A 21,151-nucleotide genomic window follows, 5' to 3' on the forward strand; every position below is an offset into this window, starting at 1 on the left:
TCCCCGAGGCTGGCCCCACTGTGCCCCGGAAGCCTCCCCACGGGCGCTTCTGCACAAGCCACGTGCCTGGCATTACCCGTCACTCTTCGTGTCAGGGTTGGCAGCCCCACAGCGGTCCCCGGTCCACGCGCCCCCCCCCCCCCGCCCCCAGCTTCAGGCTGGCGGCCTCACGGCGGCCACGCAGTCGCTTTATGCTGACCCGCTTTATCCCTGATCTGCTCTCCGAGCCTCAGTCCCCTCACTGGCAGAGTGAGGCCAACCACTGACCTTCCTCAGCTGTGTCCCATGACGGCTGCTGGAAAGTGCCGGGTGAACGGCACCGGCATACCGCTCTGCTACAAAAAATGCCAGCCAGGGCTACCAAAACTAGCTTTAATTCGTCCAAAAGTCACATTGAGCTGTGTAAAAACTTTCTGGGAGGGAGGCCCAGAGAGAGTCCATGCTGCCCCCATGGGGCCGAGGGGTCTCTAGAAGTTCTCCAGCAAGCCCAGGATGCGCTTTTGCTCGTTCTCCCGGAACTCCGGGCTCCGGCCGTCCCCGATGTTCTCCGCGTACTCTGGGGAGACAAAGGCGGCGTTAGGCATGGATCCGAGGGGTGCGCTCCGTCGTGGCTGGGCCCCTCTGCACCCCTCCCTAGATCCCGGCTCCTGCCGAGGCACGTGCTGTTCTAATGCCTCTAACGGCCGCCACAGGGGCACCTTGGCCAAACTCACCGGTCTTGCGTTCGAGGTGATGAGTGAACCCAAGTCACCTTTGCCGACTCCCAGTCCTCCCCGGCCACACCCTTTACTCACTCACGTGGTCACTCAGTGCACAGGCAGCGGACGCCTGCGTGACCAGCGTTTGTTAGAGCGTGGGCCCTGACCAGCGGCAGCACCATGGAGGAACTTGTCAGAAACGCAGATCTGGGGGCCAACCGAGACCTACTTGGTAGCCCCAGCAGAGTCCGTCTGAACAAGCTGTCCAGGTAACGATAACGCACACAAGTCTGAGAACCACGATTTGAGGCAATGGGGATAAAGTAATGATCAAAATACACGAAAATCTCTGCTCTCTAGTGGGGGTAACAGCCCACAAGTAAGCGACACAGGGTGGCTGTCAGAAGGCCTCACGGAGATTTGATCGGAGACCTGAAACAAATTCACGTGGGCACGTCTGGGAGCGAGCGGCAAAGAGGCTCCGAGCGGGGAGCTCACCCGGCCCGGGGGGGAGTGAGTGTGGAGGTCCCTGTGGCCGGAGCTCAGCACCGGGGACAGGAAGGGGCAGGCACAGGCCACAGGGCCTTGGGGGCCGCTGCAAGGACTCCGGCCTTCCCCCCGTGACCAGGGCTGTGGGAGGGCTGTAAGCAAAGGAGTGACGGCTCACTCCAGCTGCTGTGTGGGAGATGCCCCGAAGGGCACAAGGGCAGAAGGGGAGATGTGATTTGATGGTGGCTGGGACCAAGAAGGTCACAGAGGGGGTGAGAAGTCTTCCGATTTTACATGCATTCTGAAGGTAATCCAGCAGGACTCACAGACAGGCTGGAGGCGGGGTGCTAGAGAGACATGTAGATACCCACATCACCAAGAGGTATGACAGAGTAGTGAAGGATGAGGGGAGCAGGGGCTGCACCGGGGGGGGGGGGGTCAAGGTACAGTCCCCGGACATGAGCTCAAACAGCTGGGGGTTTCAGGTAAATGGGCTGGTGGGACAAAGAAGGATCTCGAGGTGCGCCTCCCACGCCTCCGGTGGGAGAAAACAGCCAGTGCCAGAGAGGGCCCACCCCTGGAAGAGGTGGGTTTCAGTCAGAGCGGGAAGGCAAGGAAAATACTCCAAGAAGGAGGATACAAGGATGACAGTGAGGACGGATGTCCAGAGAACACAATCAGAGTGTCAGGGCAGGTCACCACGTGACCGACTTACCCGTTACCCCAGCTCTCTATTTCATGTTCAAAAGTATCCCCTCAAATTACACAGTCACCCTGGTTTTAGGAGGAGGGGGGCTACGAGGCAGAAACGATGTAGAACTTAGGGACTGGGGTACGGGGCATGGATGGGCTTCCTGTAGTGACCCGTGTCCAGGAGCAGGGACGCAGAATGTAGAGGAAGGGAGGACAGCACTCTTCTTGCCCGCAGACCCACGGCGGGGAGGGGGTGTGATGTGGTGGGCTGGGTTTGGACCCGTCTCTGGCACACCATCCTAAGTGACCTTGGGGGTGTTCTCTGAAAATGTAGGGAAGGTACTTGGCGAATAACCGAAATTCAAGGCACACTCGTTCCTTCCCTGAGCCTCCTTGGCTCTAGCCAGCAATGTCACACGTGGAACCCCACGCACCCCTGCAGGCCCATCTTAAGAGCCATCTTCTCTGCGAAGCCTGCCCGGTCATCTCCTCCTCCGGCTCCTGTCCTCAGGCCAGGGTCCCCATCACAGGCCTGACTTCTGGACCACCCTGCACTTGCTCTCCTCTCCCTCTAGGTGGGGAGTTCCAGGAAGGCAGAGGCGTGTGTGTGCCTTACTTTTAGCTAAACGCCCAGCAGAGTCTGCCGTCCGTGTGGTGTGGTAAAGCGGCTCTCAGAGCAGGTGGATCAGGGTGACGGCCTGCATCCCTGCCCCGCTCCCTGCTCCCCAGACTGGGCAGTTTCAGGTAGAACAGACAACTCTGGGCAAGAAGCTTTTCCATAATAAAACATCTGCTGATCCAAATCAGACAAAGACTGGGGAGAGACAAGAGAGTGTGCAACCCCTCCCCTGCTCCCCCCCACTCCCCCCCCCCGTGCTGGGGAATAATTCTGCTCCCGCCACTTCTTCATTTTTCCTCCTTCCTCTTTATTACTTTGGACATGTGCCGGAAAACGGGATTTGGGATTCAGACATGTGCCAGCTGTGTGTCTCCCCCTGGAAATCATCCTCTTCCGTTAGATGCATCCATCACCTCCACTAGCAAATGGTTGTGATGCCTTCTATTAAGGCCTCTTAAAGAGAGGGCTGGGGTGACGGGAGAGCAGGATCTGGGCTGCGGAGACAGCTACGGGGCTTTACATAAATGCTATCTCTTACTCACGTGTGAATGATCTAGTCGCTGCCCCAGGAGAGACAGAAGTGACCATTACAGCATTTAATACCCCCAGAGGCATGGTCTGGAAGCAGGAGTCTTAATGGATTGAACTAACACTTTGCTCTCCTAATGTATTCTCAGACCCAGGAGGGAGGGAAGTGGAGAAACAGTCTGACCCTTTGGGGCAGTGATTTTCCAAGTCAAGCCAGCTTCCCTGTAGGGACCTAATCTCTTTCTAGAGACCCACACGGTAAAGGAAACCAAAGTCTGTATCAGCGCCCTTGCCGATACAGGCCTTGGAAAGCACAAGCCACCGCAGCGCACAGAGCACCCCTCAGACGGCCGGCCTCCCGTCACTCTCTGTGGGGAAGGACGAAACCACCGAAGTAGCTGTTCCCTAGAAACGGGCTGTGAACAGTGCAGGTGCAGCGTGTCTCCCACACAGCATGTGCCGGGCAAGGACGTCCGGCGGCTCGCCTGATCTTTGCGGCCATCCCGCAGGGAAAGAAGCCATCTCTGTTTGCAGACAAGGAAACTGAGGCGTGTTAGAGAACTGGGGCAACCGCCCCAAGTCCGGGACAGCAGGGAAGCTGAAATTCAACCCAAAACGTGTGTGAAAAAGGCACCTAAAAGAGCTGGGGGGAGCCAGTTCCCAAAGTGGCATCCTCTTACCTAAGCAACATCCCACCCTGCTGCTCCCCATCCTCTGGGGGAAACACTGCTCTGTGAGTACTCCAAAGCAGTCCAGCCCCACAGGGCTTCTGGCTACAAAGTCCTCCTAAGGGTACGTCTCTAGACGCCACGTCCTGTGGGAAAGGGCCTCACTGGCCCCAGATGTGGAGCGGGTCAGAATGTCAGAACTGCAGAGCTCTCAGAAATGTAGGACAACTCTGAAGGGCAGGTGACCAGCCAGGGTCCCACAGCAAGCCAGCCACAGAGCCAGGCCCGGAGCCAGGTCTGCCGAGGCCCTCGTGTTCCTCCACTGCCACTGGCAGCCGGCACCAGCTGTGCCCTGCGCCCTCTGCCCCTTACCCCTACTCCTTCTTTGTTTCCAGAGGAGAATCCTATTTGGAGCAAATCTGGGTGGTGCCAGCTACCTCTGGTTATTATAGCTGCCGCAGCAGTTTATAAATATTGAACAGATTCCTCCCAGAGGTCTTGGGGAAGAGTTCTCTTCGCGTGTGTGTGTGTGTGTGTGTGTGTGTGTGTGTGTGTGTGTCTAAGAGGGGAAGAGTGAGTACGGGAAAAAGATGCTAGATGGAGGGGGAACTATGAGTGGCGGGAGAATGGGAGAGAAGAGGGTGAGTCGGCTGGGGAGAGTGAGAAAGAGGGTGCACACATCAACTCCATTCTCCACTTCCCCAGCATTTTCAAATGTTCTTATAATAAAGGCTTTGATGGAGCTCAAAAACAGGCAGCAGTGCTGAACGCATAAATATTAAAGCAAACTTCAGACAGCAGGTTTACTCTTCAGACATGGAATACAAGCTGTTCTGTTTATGTTAAGAGGGAGAGGGAGGGGCCTGGGCTGGCGGATGGGGATAACTGTCTTCAGGACAGGGACCTGGGCCATGCTCACAAGCCTGGTTCAGACCCCTGAACCCTAAGCTTTAACTGCTCATCTTTTAAAAAATGCAGGAGGAAGAGGGAAGGGGAGGGAAGAAGGATACCCAGAATATTTTCACGCTGAAAACTCTGGAAGACACAGACATCACCACAGATGAGGACCTGGGAAAGGAAACTCCATGTCTAACACATTCCTTAATGACAACGATGAACTTGGAAGTCTGATGCCACACTTCCCTAGGAGAAGAACACTTATCTGCAGCAATGGGACATCAGGGGTTTCATTAAAATGAAACCCATTTAAAGGAGAAAGAAACATATCCTTTGCTTATCATGTGAACAGGGTCATCTGGTTGGAAAAGTGCCCCCCGCCACCAGGCCCTGAGGAGTCTGGTCTGGGTGCTGGTCCACCGGCTTTCCTGCCTGCCCCGAGTCCAGGCTGCTGCGAGCTCCAGGTCAAAGGATCAGGCCAAGGAAGTTGGAAGGAAGGAGCCTCCGTTTGCTGAGCACGTACTCTGTCCCAGGCACCTGACTGTAGTTCAGCTTCAGCCTTCCCGAGGGACAATAGTCACTTCAGGTTTGGTTTTCACAGAGAGGAAACAGGCTCAAACGCATTATCTACTAACTTACCCAAAGTTACACAGACAGAATCATGCCGGTCTGTGTGTCTCAGATCTATTTATCGCTGGAAGGGCTCACACACTGATGGCAACAGTAAAGGTAGCTAACGTTTATCAAGCACGTACTATGTGCCAGCCCCACGTCCGCACTGTGCGTACGGTACCTCTCCTGATCCACACAGAACCTTCTGAGGCAGGTTATCTCCATCTCACAGACGAAGGACTGCGGCTTGGAGAAAGTAGGTAGCTGCCGAAGGTTAAATGCAGGCCTCTCTCCAGGATTCTCTCCTGACTCCAAACGCCCTAGTGGTCATAGTAGCCATGACCTGGTACAAGTCACACCCACACCCACATGTCATCAAAAGAGAAATCCTGCCAGCTTCTGCAGTTTCAAAATCGCAGACAACGCTCAGGCTACCGAGAGCCCCAAATCAATATGGAAATACATGTTTAGGAGCTTCTAGAGGAGATTTCAAGCCATAAAGAACAAAAGCAAATCAAAGGGCCAGGAGCCAATTTCTGAAAGCATTTTGAAGTCTTGGGCTCCGTCTTTCTGCCACCAACGAAAGAGTTTTTGAGTCAGGAATCCTCTGAGCTCTCCCCGGCACAGCAGCCCAGCAGCCACGTGGTCCTCCGGCAACTTTCATCAGTGACTATGACACTGAAGAGACTCGGCCCGCAGCTTCCACGGTAACCCTTGGCACAAGTATTTATACTAAAAGGTACTTCCGGGTTACGGTTCCTAGGCCGCATCCAAGGAGATGCCTGTGCGATGATGGACACCCGCATCTGCCCACAGAGGGCCTTCACGTGCTTCCACAAGCCACCTTCTTGGCCAGCCAGCTTCATAGGGACATAAAGTACAAGGCTGGCTGCCAGGGACTGGGGGGAGGAGAGTATGGGGAGTGAGGGTGTACAGAGTTTCAGTTTTGCAAGATGGAAATTAATTCTGTGGACAGACGGTGGTGATGGTCGCAATGGTAAATCTGACCAATACTTTACCACTACCACAAAAAAAAAAAAAAAAAAAAAAGTGCCTCCTCTGTGCAGCCTCTCTGGATCTTTAGGCTCCTTTTAAGGTGCAGCAGCATTAACTGTGCCTTCGTGATTCACACTCTGTCTTAGCACGGACTTCATTCTGCTTCGTGTAGTGATTAGTTTCTTCACCTGTGATAGGACTGTGTGCCCCTGGGGAAAGGCCCTACTAAGGGTCTCATTCATCTCAGGAGCCCACCCAGTGCCCTGTGACGCCAAGCAGGTGCTCTATAAAGACAGCCGCCCTAAATTTTCTTTTTAAAAGATGGTAAGACCGTATCAGGCAATCCACAACGTTAGAGGTTTTCTTTCTGCCAAATGGAAGACCGACTGTGTATAGTTCTGAGTTTCGATCCAGTCTCCAACATCACTAGCGACTCGGGTAATGTCCCTTAACCTCCGTAAGCCTTAGTTTTCTTATCTGTAAAATGGAGATTGTAATCCTGCTTCCTAGGACAGTTGTGAGAACCACAGAAGATACACGAAAAGCCTGGCACACAGGAGTACAGAGGACGTGCTTGGGGGCAACCACTCTACCTACTGTGGTCCTGGATTTCTGGAACAGCACAAAGAAGCCAGAAGCACTACCTCAGCGCGTGCCCCCAGTAAGCATTAACTGAGCCCCTGCTCTGCATTGGTCACGGGCCAGGCACAAGACGAAAGGCAGGAAGACTGTCACCGCCCAGGCAGAGTACATGGTGTAGCCTGCCCTTCTTCAGCAAGGAGACCATCATCTCCTGTGTGGGCACCACAGTCCTCGGGCCCGGAACCGCTGCCAGCTCCGGGCAAGGCTGGACTTTGGGAGCGCCGAGTAAGCAGTCTGCAGAAAGAGGGACTTTAATGAGCCATCAATTATTCCCAGCTCTCTTGGCACCCCCAATAGAAAAGGAGGGAGGAAAATCATGAGAAAGGGACTGAGATACAAGGGGAAAAGTCCCCTGCTGGGCTTGCCTCATCAGCGTTTTCCTGAGACCTCAAGGGATACATCAGCTGTCATCCTGCCAGCAAAACTTAGGAAATATGTAGGCCATAAAATCAAAGAAAAAGCTTGCATCTAATTAGTATGTTAAAAAAAAGGAAGCAACCCAAACTGAAAAACAAAATTAAAATCAAAGAGGACAGACTGATGAGCTGGTTTTCTCTATGAGGCTTTGTTTTTTTCATGCTTTTTGATGGAGTGAAGGGTGGAGGAAGAAGGGGGAGGGAGTGAAGGCCTTTGAGGGAGGGCCTGAGCAGAGCCTAGCCGCCACTCCCCGTGGTAGCCTGACCCCTTTTCGACCTCAACACTACCCTGGGTGCTCTACGGGGAGGCAGGCCACAGGGCTCAGGTCTAACACCCAACACCATAGGCCGGAGGGCTCCCCGAAGGGGGAGCGAGCCAGGGCGGGGGCACGCAGGTGGAACTGGGCTCAAGAATCCTTTACTCTTAACCTTCCATCTGGAGAGAACAGGGATTTGGTTTTCTCAAGTGGTCAGTGTCCTGTGAGAGCCTCTTTGACCTAGGCAGGGGTGCCCTAAGTATCCCCTCTATATTCCTTACACAAGCCACCGATGTCCTGTCTTACCCCTGGGCCTCTGCTTTCTCTGCCTGGGATGTGCCTTTCCCTCTAGGACAGAGTCCCAGTCCTGAGGAGGAGCCTGTCCCTCCTGTGGGATTCCACAGTAAGGCCTGGGACTCCAGTACTGCTCCTTACCACCCCGTTAGCACACCGTTCGCAACTTCAACTAGCACTTATCACGTTATAATTAGTTTCCGTAGCTCTCCCCACCAGACTGTGAACGCCTCAAAGATGCAGCCCTTGCTTATTCTTTGCACCTCTAGTCCTGAACACAGAGCCCGGCACCCAGCAGTGGCAGCCGAGTAGCTGTTGGAGCGTGTGTTTCATTCGGCTTGAATTATGGCTGGTCACCTATGCGTCTACGTTCCCTCGAAGACTATAAACTCCATGAGGGCAGGTGCTCTGTGACACGGCAGCAGAGTATCTAGCACCGTGCTTAGCCTTGAGGAAAGTGTCGGCAAACATTAGCCAAATGAAAGGTGCCCCGGGGTAGGGCTGAATTCGATTGTATGTAAAATATTCACTGGGTTCCCATCACGCGCCCCACATTGCTCTGGGTGCTGAGGAGACACGGTGAACGGGCCAGACAATGTCCCTACGTCACAGAGCTTCCATTTTAACGTATGAGACACACGAAGCGAGTAAACAAAGACATAAATAAAAACAATTACAGACTGTGATAAGGGCTAGGGAGGAAATAAACTGGGTGCTCTGATGGGAAGGAACAGATGGAGAGGACGGCGCGGATTCAAGATGGCGTGGGGAGGCAGCCCAATTTACCCCCCCGCCCCCAGCGGGGCTGGGCCACGGAGGGAGGACCGAGGGCTGGCCTGGGGCTGTGGCGGAAGAAAGCAACAGAGGAGAGGACCAAGGGTGGCGGAAGTGAAAGTGGCATCTGTGCAGGCCGCTCAATCAGCGAAACTCCACTCGGCACCCTGTGCGTACACGAGGCATCGGGGGGCTGGACTTGGATCCCAGGGAGGCAGAGGCTGGCTCGCGAGGCTGGCCACTCCGGATAACCTCAGGTATACGTGTTAGGGTTTCACAGAGAAAAACACCCACCTACTACGTGTCAGTACCCGTTAAAAACACCTTTTCTTCCTCAGAAGATCCCTGTTTTGATTACAGGGATGGAGGTGCAGGGAGGAGCCTAAGCGTAAGAGAGGAGAGCGGAGAGCAATAAAAAGTTCTAATTGAACAAGTGGGCGTTAAAAGTAAATGCCATTTAAAAGCTGGAGCTGCAAATCACCACAGCTACACCTTAGGGAGGAGGCGGCGGGACATGCTGAGCAGTAATTCATGCGAACGAGACACTGAGCAGGAGCACCCGGGATGCCACTGTGGAAGGCAGGATGCTGGGCTCGGTTCACGAACGGCTTTTCCTCTTTCTCTGGGAGAGAAAACAATAGATTCCAATACCTCAAATTCTCCACCTGCAAAGTAGACACGATGGCCCCATGGGGCGGCTGGGCTAAACATGGGGTTTCCAGCTCCCATATCTGAGTCGTCCTCGTCCCAGCCTCCAAGACCCAGCTCGTGCCACTTTCACAAGACTTCCGTAGGACTTGAGCCAGGCCTCACTTATAATAATGACGATGACAATTATCATCACCGTATTTCATAATACTCATAATAGCTGACATTTACAGAGGACTTACTGAGGGTCAGACATTTTCAGTCTATCATCTTTTTTAATCTTCTCACCCATCCTATGAGGTCACAGAGCAACTGGGTATCTCACCTGAGGTAACACAGTAAGGAAGAGAGCCAGGATTCAGTTCCGGGAGCCGGATCCCAGAGACCATGGCTCCTAACTTCTCTTCACTTTATCACATGTACCATTTATCCTCACCTTTCATCTCCCACCTGTAATGGGAGTTACAGGCCACCACAGGCAACCCCGTGAGTAAATCTAGCCTAATCCCTCACCTTGGAAATGGGCAGAACGCGGGCCGGAGAGGGAAAGTAAAAATCTGCCCGCAGTTACCAGCCCATCCGGGCTCTCCCTGAACTCTGTCGTTATCAGTTCCACGAAGCCCAATACGGGCCTCTACTGCCATGTGTGTAAGTCGGGGCTAAGTGGCCCGCGGGCGCGGCTGCACCCGAGACCAGTTCGGGTACCCTTGTGATTGGGGACCTGCCCACCAAAGGAGGCCTGGGGAGCCTCTCCAGCTGAGCGAGGTCCCAAAGATGGAAGAGCATCGGAGGCACTGACTCCCTGGGGTAGGTGAGGGAAGGAGGGACGCTCACCTGACAAGAGCACTATCTGAGAGCCAAGGGCTAGACCAGACGTGGTCACGTCGTATCTCCTGAGCCTTTGCAAAATTTCTTCTAAGTCACATTCGCACAGCTGGGGAAGGCAGAGCCAAGGCTGGAAGGCAGCTATGCTCTTTCTGCTCCCCCACAGTACCTAAGCCTCACATCCTTCTGTCTTGCCTAATTCCGGGTATTTCCTGTTACTTCCTTGTTTTCTTTCTCCCAAGAAAGCAATTTCCTTCCACGGCACGCAGTTTGGAAGTGGGAGTTTTTGTTTCGTGTTTTGTCTTATTTCTTTTTAATTTTTAACAAATGTTTCTAAGCACTGCTGTCTCTGATTTGTGAAGCGTCTTTTAAATCCTGGAAGTGAAGGGTCAGAGGCACAGAACGCGCAGGCTAGTCTTCGGTATCCTGACAAAGACGACCTGGACACACGGGGAACACGACGGCACACCTAAGCCTGCAGTGCCGAGAATGCTGTGCACCAAAACCCAGGGATAACGACAGAGACTCAAGAAGTAAGCATCACCTGGTTCTCCCAGAGCCCCAGACACAAGCAGCACCCAACTCACCCTTGATGATGTGCCTGACGATCTTGATGGAGCTCCCTCGCATGTTCAGGATCTGGTGAACCCTCTGGCGAATCTATGAGGAAGGGGAAGAGAGGGGAGAGAAAGGAAAAGCACCGTTTGTCCCTGCAGATGCAGGCATACATCGTGTAGCAAGTACGCACCTCACGCCCACCCCTGAAGAAGAGGGCCCCCCCGCCCTGCCCCCGGGAGCCAAGGAGAGTGAATCGACTTCTTTCTTGGAGTCTCTGCCCCAGGAGGGGGCCAGGAGGGAGGCAGGCTCAGCCAGGCCCGGGCAGGGCAGGCCCTCCTACCTGGGGCACACTGGCGTTGCAGATCTCCGCCATGATGTAGCAGATGTGCTGAAGGACAAAGAGCCCCGCGTCCAAGCGCCGGAGGTAGAACTCGTCCTCCGTGTCGTTGTCTATGATCTCCCCACGCCGGACCATGTCCTGGAAATGAATGAGCGTTTGGGAATAAAAGCCGGACGGTGAACAGGGAGAGACGGCAGGCTTGTAACATACAAAAGAGCAACGGCAACAACAGAAGACCATTCTGCCTCGGATGTGTCTCCTCCTCCTCCCTCACTATATCCTAAAGTACCCTTCTTATGTCTTCATTTTTAATGGACTGGAGGCCCAGGGGGTCAGGTTAAAGCCCAGTATTTTCTGTGCAATGAGTCAAGGCCAAAATGATCTCATCCACATATTCAGCCTTAAAAACAAACAAACAAACAAACAAACAAACAAACAAACAAGCTGACGGGGACACAAATCTCAGCTGTGTATCTGCTTCCACTCATTCTTTCCTTTGTGGTTCCGGCCTCCGCAAATCACCCCCAGAAGATGTACAGAACTCTCTTTCCCTTCCCAGTCAGGTGAAACTCGGGAGGAGAGGCCCTTTCTCCACAACTCCATCTTGCTACCCTGGTGACACTGATGTCACAGGCACCCCCCTCACGTGCACGTCCCTCACGCCGCGCCAGTAGCCAAATGCTGCCGCCCCTTCCGCTCCGCTCATGAGTGGGCACTCCCCCAGGCCAAGTCCCAACGAGTGACAGGAGTCTCTTTCCTCACCCGCGGCAACCCCAGACCTAGCAGATTCGCTGTCCCCAAATCTATTCCTCTCCAGTGGATATTTTTTTTCTCTTTTTTGAACAGCTTTATTGAGATACAACGCACAACCCATACAATCTGCCCATTTAAAGTGTACAATCTGCTGGCTTTCAGTATATTCAGAGCTGTGCAACCATCGCAATTGCTGCGGGACATTTTCATCACCACCGCCCCCAAGCTCCCCAACTGGTGGATTATTAACACCTCTGCCCACAGAGTTCCTCTCCCCACCTCAGGGCCTTTGCCGTCTTCCTTCCAGCACTGTCTTACGTGCCCTCTACCACAAAGCCTTTCCTGATTATTCGAGGCTAGCCACTGCTCCTCTCCGAGTTCCCAAGAGCACCTCAACACGCCTCTCCCTGACACGACCTCTTCTCACACATCACGCTCACACTCATTTGCACCATCACCTCCCTCTGTTGATAACTCCCACCTGCAGCTCCCTCCGTCTCATGAGGGTGGACCATGAACTCTGGGAAAGCAGGGACTGAATTCTGTCTTCATGTCCCCGCTCAGTAAACATCCACGCGGTGAATGAAAGGGAAAAGACATCTCTGTTTTGGGCTGTCAGCTCTCAGGAGTAAGAACTGGGTGAGGGACTCATTCTGCGCGACTGGCAGACTGGCTTGAGAAGACAGGTGCTTGATACATGCTTTTGATGACAACAATCCATTTCTTAATTCCGTCAGTAGTTTTATGGCCATAGTTCCCTCTGACAACTCAGGCTCCTGTCACTGACAGAAGCCCTTGGGACCCCACTTTCCACTCTCCCAAACTTGAAGGACTTACCACTTGGTTATCAATCTCCAACAAGATCCTTCAGAGACTATTTAGACACAGATAATGCACTCCTTTATTTGCCCAAGGGGCCGGCCTGTAGCAACACAAGGCTACTTTTCATCTCGCTCCTAAAGGCCTCTGTCTGAGGCAAAGGAGGGCTATGCTATCTGGCAAATCACCACCACTAATTCCTAGCTTCATTTAGTAGCAAATTCCTCGGTAATCTGGTAATAGTGTTAATGTTCACGAGGTAGTCATGGAGCACTGGACTGATGTCCAAGGAGTTTAAAAATAGAAGGGTCTCTTTAGTTTCTCATTTACTCATAATCATAACTTCCTGCTCCAGAACGCCTAAGTGTTCAGCAGCTGGGGGCACAGGAAGCAAAATTACTCCTGACTTCCACTCATGCAAAAAGCATTTGCTGCTAATACTTTACATTTCTGTAATGCCGTAGAGTTTAAAGTGTTATTATATATATGGTCCTTACTACCAAATTTAAAGAGAGCAGGGAAGGGATTATTAATCCCATTGTACAAATTAGAATCCAAGGCACACAGAGGTTAAGTAGGTTGCTCATAATTACATAATTACCGGTTACTAGAATATGGACTCCCTGGGGACAGGAATCCTGTCTGATTCACCTCTGAGGTAGAAATGATTAACATAATGCGAAGCGTTCAGATCCCAGCCCAGCTAAGCGCCCAGTGGCAAGGATGCCATTCTAAGCATTAGGCAGAAGAAGAGTAAAAACGGAGGTAAAGGGGAGGCTCTGGTCTTCTCGGTCACGGACAAGTAGGCTGTCTGGGGAGGTCACAGAGGCACAGGAAATGACCAGAAAGTAAAGGCATATGTTGCACGCTCAAGTTACAAACAATTACAAGTGGCAGGTGCCTATCAGGGTTGGTTAAGATGAGAGGGAGTCTGGGGAGAAGTGACTTCTGGGTAAGGTTTCAAGGTTCACGAGAGGGACAGCAGAATGAAGGCCTGAAGGATGACGGCCTTCCGGGGATCTGAGGCCTTACGCTGTTCGTGCTCTCTGCTCGCCAGCCCCCCCACTCTCCTCTGCACGCATAGCACAGACAGGCCTGCCCTCCACTTTCTGGCTTCTTCATCTCTGCTTGTAATGTTGGTACTTTCCCCACCGCTCAAACACTATCATAATATATTCAAAGTCTAAAACGTGATATTCCTTTCAAAAGTTTTCTTGGCATCTTTGAAAACTTTTTCCAGCTTGAAAAGTTTTCCAACTGGATACTAGCATTTTTCAGTCCGTCAAACCCCTAAGACTTGGATTTATACCTCTTTTATGGCACTTCCCGTGACCTGCCTTGAACAGTTTTTCAGATGGGTGCCTCTTTCCTGTGTAGGCGCCTTGAAAGCAAGAGGTGCGTTTTACTCTTCTTTGTATCCTAGAAAGCACCTTGCATGGCACTTTGGGCACAGAAGGCTCTTAGAAAGCATCTGTCAGACAGGATCAAAAGAAATGCAGGTAAAAGTTCAGTGCTGTTTAATGAGCTGTGTGTGCTAAGATTCTCGTGGATAGGGAAATAGGGAAACATCAGGAAGTGGTGAGGGCCGGGACCTTGGAGGGCCAGCTGGTGGGAGGCCTGAATGCTGGCCAGAGAGGTGGGGCACAATGGGCTGCAGGCCACACTGTGCAGGAAAATGTAACGAGACTGTGCAACACCTGTATGATGGACACGCTGGCTTAGAGCCCCGAGAGGCAAGCAGAACACACGGCTGGGAAGCCAGAGTATCAGCGGCCTATGTGAGGAGGAGATCAGATGGAGGGGAGGAGAGGAGAGAAGAGGTGACGAAACTTCTAGAGGTTTGCAAACATGGAAACTGGGAGTGGAACACATTCATTCATCTACCTGATCAGGATTTCCTGAACACCAACTCATGGGCCAGGTATCGTATGGTGTGCCGGGGGTGGGTGGCAAAGATAAATAAAACGGTCTACATAATCAAGGAGATTACGGCTTCATGATGTTGACAAATATGAACAAATTATTAATTTTTAACAATGCAGTAACGACTATTATCATGGGCCTCTCAAATTGTACCAAGTGCCTTGGGAACCCAGGAGAAGGACACGCCACGTCTGGGGGGTCAAAAGTCTTCGAAGGAGATGTCCACTTGAGGTGGATTCTGAAGGTGCCTGACACGCTGGAAAGGATATTCTAAGCAGGTTGAGTAATAGCATGGATCGAGGCCTAGAAAAGTCAACCTGGCGAGCATGAGGCAGAGCAACAGTGGAGTATCCGTATCACTAAAAGAAAGGTTAGAAAGGAGTAAGGGAGTGTGTTTTTTTGCTTATTAGATCCTAGCTATCGGCAGATGGTTTTTGATTGGTATTGATGGTATTGTTTTTGATTGATTGCTATACATGAGGCATCGTGTGAGGCAGTCTGAATAAAAACCACTGCGGCCACCATCTATCCACCTAGGACGAGCAGCGAGTGCTTACCGAGGGCTTGTTATGTGTCAGACAGAGGTCTAAGTGCTTTTAAATTCCTTTGCTTCTCACAAATGTCGGAAGGCAGGGCTCACTACCCTCATTTTAGATCAGTAAATGGACTTGGCAGAGCAGCCTCCCCAAGGCTAGTGGGGGGCAGAACCGGGATTCAGACCCAAGTAGGTGTTCTTTTCATACGACCATGTTTGTGTGGGTACAGATTTCTGAGTTGTCAGAACAAAGGAAGATGCTAGGTAAGAGTGGTAGAAAGGCTCAAGAATGGAACTCAGCAAAATGAGGTTTCTTCATTTAGGTCTGAAGAGCCCTGGTGCTTTCTCCTTTTTCATACTCTTCCCCACAATCTGATCTTCTTTTAACCGGTTAAGGCAGGTACATACTGTACCTTCCTGTGTCTCTAAATACTGTCATCCAGAAAGGACGGACCCAAGAGAGCAATGCCAAACCCCATTTTTTCCTCTTTCCTTAGAACTTCAAGACTCTGACAACGTTCAATTCAACATTCTACTTTTAGATATACGGCCAGATGATTTGAAAGTGAAAATTTCAAATGTAGATCTGAGATACGACTTTAGCTCATCTCCAAGAAAGGCATCGCCATCGCTGCGTTGAACATGCACAAAGATGAAACAGAGATTGGCTTCTAAGACGAAGTCTCTGCCCTGACAGTTTTAGAAGCATCATAGAAACCAGCCAGCAGAGAAGGTGACTGCTGTCAGGATAGCACCTTATCTAGCCTGTTACAACTCTGTGGCAGGAATATTTACTGCTGAATGGATTCAGGGAAGTTGAACACAAATGTGTACTCTGTTTAAAGGGAAATAAAGGGAGGAGGATGATTATGTATTATTCTGATGGAAACTAAGAAAGTGTGGCTACAGTTCTTTTAGGAACATCTTCTTAAGTTTTGGTCTGTCTTCAGAAGTAGGATCATAGATCACCTTAATTATCAACGGATGACTGAATTTCTGGCTCCTTTTCTGGGATTCCAAAACATAAGATAAAAAAACTGATGCGGAGATAAGGACGTAGAGCTAACCTCTGAACGACTCTCAGGGTGTCTGAGACTCTAAAACGGCTGCCCGTGTGACACAGCTCGTGACCGTTTGGCTAGGATTCAGTCTCCGAAGTAATGTGAAAGTAATATAAACATTCGAGGAATGAAAAAAGCCATCATCACGAGCTTCTCTCCACCCTATTATTTCCCTCACAGAAGGTTCTGGAAGAACTGAAGGAGTCTGATTTAGAACACTCTGATGGGTATGTACTCGTGGCCACACAAGTAGCACACTTGCTTCACTGCCTGGCGGTAGGGAGGGAATGACTTATGCCCAAATGACCAGTAAGACATGCTTCAAAGCCAAGCAGATAAAGAAGAGGGTGAAGCTAGCTGGCCCCTGCAGAGATTAAACCTGCAGCTCCGAGTCCTTAGCACATGGGTGCTAAACTTAGTACATGGGTACAACAGGCCACAAATACCTCATTCTAAAAAAAGATACCCAACCTCTCTTGCCTTCTTTCCCTTTTAAGAGACACTCTGACATTATAAGAAGCATTTAATTAGACACTGGGACTTCTCTGAATTGTGATGTATAAATTCTACAAACACGTTCCTCGGCCAAAGCAGGACAGAGCACTATACCAAAAAGATCGGATCCCACTAACACTAACTTACCAGCGTCCTTACACAAGTCATCTAACTTTTCGTGTCTCAGTATCTTTGCCTGGAAACAAGAAGCCTGCACTGGATCAGGGAGGGAAACAGGTTTTCTTCAGAGCGTCCCCTCTAGCTCACTGCAATGGCTCTCAAGTACTACATGGAAAAGGGCTGTGAGGCCAACTGGAGCTTGTGGGGCAAGAGCACTGAGATCAGTTATCTATGTCTGTGCTGACTGCTGGACGGGCAGAGGCAGCGGGCCTTCTTCTGGCTGCCCTCATCTGGTGCTCTAGAAGGTTCCTTTTAGCTTAGATAATGTGCGGCAAATCTAGCAGTGAGCCACCTCCACAACCAGAGGTGATGGATTTCTGCTTGTATCTGGGTATATATACGGACGGACTGAAGCTACTGACTAACGTGCTCCCAGACAGAAGAGCCACGGTCAGAAACGCCTCAAGCAGGAGACATGAACTGTCACCTTGACGGACACAATGGTTGGCACTGACGATCAGCTGATCCTCTCACAATAAATTAAACTTCCCTGCAACAAAGAGACAAGCCCTGGATCTGCTGTTCCATTAGATAGGCCATCCTAAAACAATCTGGACACATAAATCGAGTGCTTTTCAAATGGCAATATGACTAATAGGGATTAAAGAGAAATCCCCAAAACCCACTAACTTCCTTCAGTAAACATATCTTACTTTAAAAATTTTCAGGGGCACCTGGGTGGCTCAATCAGTGAAGCACCCGACTCTTGATTTTGGCCCAGGTCATTCATGGTTTGATCTATGAGTTCGAGTCCCGCGTTGGGTTCCCCACCTACATTGTGGAGCCTGTTTAGGATTCTCTCTCTCTCTCTCTCTCTCTCTCTCTCTCCCCCCCCCCCCCCTTCTCTGTCCCTCCCCTGCGTGCACCGTCTCTGTCTCAAAAAAAATTTGTCAGAGTGCAAATCTATCGGTACTTTAAACTGTATCCGAAATGAGGCAGGAGAGTTAAGTTAAAATTTAAAGGAAGTCTTTCACAAATTCATTCATTCAACTCTCACCTCTGAGGAGAGAGAAGGTGACTGTCTTCTTTGTGAAGCAATGACAACTCAACATCCACATAAGCGCTTTTTACCTTTGAAAGCAGGGTATCTTCATTAACCTCACTTGCTGTTTGTGCCCTGTGTTGGGCACGCACATTTCAAATATCATTTTCAGATTTCACAGATGGAAAAATGGAGACAGATGTCAAATGACTGTCACTGAGTTTCGGTTAAAGACTCTGGTGGAAGGTGATTTCCTCATCCAAGACCTTTTTCTATTTGTCTCATCCCTGTGGTGATGGAGACGGGAGGCAACAAACGGGTAACGACAATAGCAATATTTCCTGAGGCCTTACTGTGTGCGAGGCACCGGGCTAAGCACTCAATGGATTTCTTATCTTTTCCTCACAAGCAAGCACCCCAGGAGGCAGGAACTTTGACTCTGTTCACCTTTCAGACGGGAAACAGAGGCTTAAGGAAGTGATATATCTCCTAAGGCCACAAAGCTCATGGCCGAGTAGGAGTTGGAGACAGGATAAAACCCACGGAAGTTTGGCTCCAAGCCTGTGATTACTTTCATAGCTCAAAGAAGGAAAAAGTCTTTGTTTTATAGACCTTTTCCAGTATCAGCATACGAACAAATAGATAGGATTTTTTTTTTCTTGATGCCTTATCTAGGGACTAATGCAAACCAGCAGCATTAAATATAAGGTCATCTGGTTTCTGGGCCTGTCTTTTCCTTGTAAATTGAAGAAATTTTTTTAAAAAAGAGGACAGGGGCAGGGGGGCAGGAAGAATTTATAGTTGGCCAGCAAATTCCACATGCAGTCTGGGGGAGTTGGGGGGAAAAAAAAGACACTCTGAAAGGTTTTGTGTGGTTCATTCCATGAGAGAGGGCTAGAATAAAAACTTAGATGGTAATTCAGTGAATGGCGCATTAAGTAGAACAGATTGCAATTCGCAGCAGCATAAGCCTGTTTGGGGGCTGCTAAAATAAACAGATTCGTCTCCAAAGATACACAAGGAGGTGGTACGTGTGGTGTCAAGGTGTCGTTTCTGCAGGCCTGCGCGTTGTCCCTCCCCTCCCCCAGCCACATCCTCACTTTAAATGGTAATCTGTCGTCAGGAGCACTACCAAATCACCACCTTTCCGCGCGCCTCTCTCTCTCTCAGCGGGCAAGTCGCAAGCCTCCAAATGAGCATGTGGATGCCATTTCTAATCTGCCCCTGACAGGCAGCGAGCTGCCCCTCACTGATGGAAGGAGACAGTCATAAAAGAAGCTGCTACGAAGCCAATAAGAATCCCTCTTGCCTTAATAAGAGGGGACGTGACTCAGAGCCCTGACGGGTCACAGTTACTGTCTGTAGTCGTGGGCAAGAACTGCCCCACCATTTAGAAAAGTCCCATTTCTTTTTTTCTTAAAAAGCAAGGGGGAGAGTTTAAGCCATGGGAGAGACAGGTAAGTGGAGATGTGTGGTGGGGGGAGGGGGGTTGTGCACAAACAGTGGCAAATAAAACCCCCTTCTAAGAGCTTCTAAAAAAGGGCAGGCTGTTACAGGAGGAACCTAGACATTGCCAGTCATTTTTAGCCAGGGAAACCGAGGCTGGAGAATTAATAGAAGGGATTTTTTTTTTTTTTTTTTGAGTACACATAACTAACTGACACCAGCTCTGACAAGAATCCAAGGATCTCAGGCCAGAGCTTTGCCCACACAGGAGAAACAGACTATGTGTTAGGCCAGCCCAGCATATAAGCATAGGACTGGTTTCTACAAACAATCTCGTTAATCTTCAAAGTGACCCTCTGGTAAAAGTGCCATGAAACTTAAAACATGCATAGGGCAAGTCATTTCCCAAAAAACAGAGTTCACTTGTGGCTAAGCTGAGATTTAACCTTGGGCCATATGACCTCAGGATTCATGTTCCTTCCACATTACCATGAGGCCTCCATGACTGGTGTGCCTTCAATTTCTAAATGTACTGAAAAAGCAAAACAAAACAAAAAATACTCATGATCGCTCATTTGAATTTTGACAACATTTAAGCCAGCCTTGAGAGAACCGAGAGCTTCCCTGATAGCAGATACAAGAACACAAGGCCAGAGAGGAACAATCCTGTTGGGGGTGCTGAGAAAGTAAGATGGGTCCCTGCTTGTGAAGACTTAACTTTAGAGGGAGACAGTGACGAGTATACAGGCCAAAACACACTTACAATAACAGCTACCACTTACGGCGTACTTCCTCGTGCCAGAAACTATTCTAAGTGATTTATACGTATTAGTTTATTTCATCTTCCCTGCAACCCTTCAAGATACGTTATGATTATTCCCCTCCTTTTCCTGATGAGGAAACTGAAGCAGAGGCCAGATGTGGGTCTGTGTGGTGCAGGCTGGAGCGCACAGGGGGCCCTGGGGGCCCCGGTGGGGCCAGGAGGGCAGGGGAGGCTTTCTGCAGGAACCGGCTCAGCAACTCTGAGCAGCATGCTTGGCACACAGGACACATTCAACCTGCATTTACGGACTGGCTTTTCTGCCAAAGCTCTTAAGGATACGGAGGAATAAGCCCGTTGCAGGGAAGGGGTGTGAGGAAGATGGCATGGAGAGGAATTCTGGGCAAACAGCAGAAGGCTGGAGGAAGCACAGGTTACGCAGGCGCAAGCGGTACAGAACGGCGTTTGCACATCCCAAGGGGAAGGGCGGTGAGGGAGGGCTGCAGCCGGGCGGCAGGCAGGGCCCGGGAGGAGTTTAGAGCACAGCCTGCAGGTAATGCAGAGCCAGTGTGTCCTGGGTCTGGGTGGAGGAGTGCCGTAATGTGCTGTAATTTTCGGAAAATCTCTGGTTTCTGTGCAGGGAATGAATCGGAGAGGACGGACCTCTGCAGGGAGACTGGTTGGTGAGGAGGGTGCGGCACTAACACAGGAGGAAAAGATGCTGGCTGTCCAAGTGTGAGTAGCGGTGGTGAGGACAGGGGAGCACGAAGAGCCTGGACAGAAGGTGGAGGTAAAACTATACCAGATGGATGCGCGGTGGGAGGAGGAGGAGAGAAAGGAGGAAGAGGATGATGCCCAGGTTTCGACCTGGTTAAACTGGTGAGTGGCCCCGGCATGGTGGGGGTGGGGAGGATGATACACAGTTAGGGCCACAGACTGGGCTCTGGACTCACTGAGCCACAAAGCCTACAGGTGATGTCCTGTGCGAGTGGCTGTGAGAGTCTGCAGACACTTGGGGAGTCACCAGCGCATGGCTCTGATCTTACCAGGCCCGCATCAAGCCTGTGAGGATGGCAGGGGGGAGCCCACAAACCCACTGAAACCGGGGGTCAGGGAAGATGAGAAAAGCCAGAGTGCGCAAGCCCACACCGCGAAGTAAGTGGCAGGGGCACAGGACCAGAACTGAGCCCCTCTGACTTCCCTTCCGGGGGTAGGGAGAAAGGCGGACTGATTGGGAAGGGGC

The 21,151-nt window shown here is 51.0% G+C and overlaps 1 protein-coding gene across 1 annotated transcript in view; it reads right to left on the bottom strand.

The window, feature by feature from the left end:
* Positions 1-358: 358 nt before the first annotated feature.
* The window catches only part of CTNNBL1 (catenin beta like 1), a 127,476-nt gene continuing 106,683 nt past the window's right edge, over positions 359-21,151 (bottom strand). Inside the window, exons 12-14 of the mRNA XM_030309632.1 lie at positions 10,955-11,092; positions 10,644-10,716; positions 359-556 (exon numbers count right to left, since the gene is read on the bottom strand). Of these exons, the coding sequence (XP_030165492.1) occupies positions 468-556; positions 10,644-10,716; positions 10,955-11,092 (300 nt within the window). The 3' untranslated portion in view covers positions 359-467. The remainder of the gene's footprint in view (positions 557-10,643; positions 10,717-10,954; positions 11,093-21,151) is intronic.

The sequence above is a fragment of the Lynx canadensis genome, chromosome A3 (genome assembly GCF_007474595.2).
Source record: "Lynx canadensis isolate LIC74 chromosome A3, mLynCan4.pri.v2, whole genome shotgun sequence".
NCBI classification, from domain to species: Eukaryota; Metazoa; Chordata; class Mammalia; order Carnivora; family Felidae; genus Lynx; species Lynx canadensis.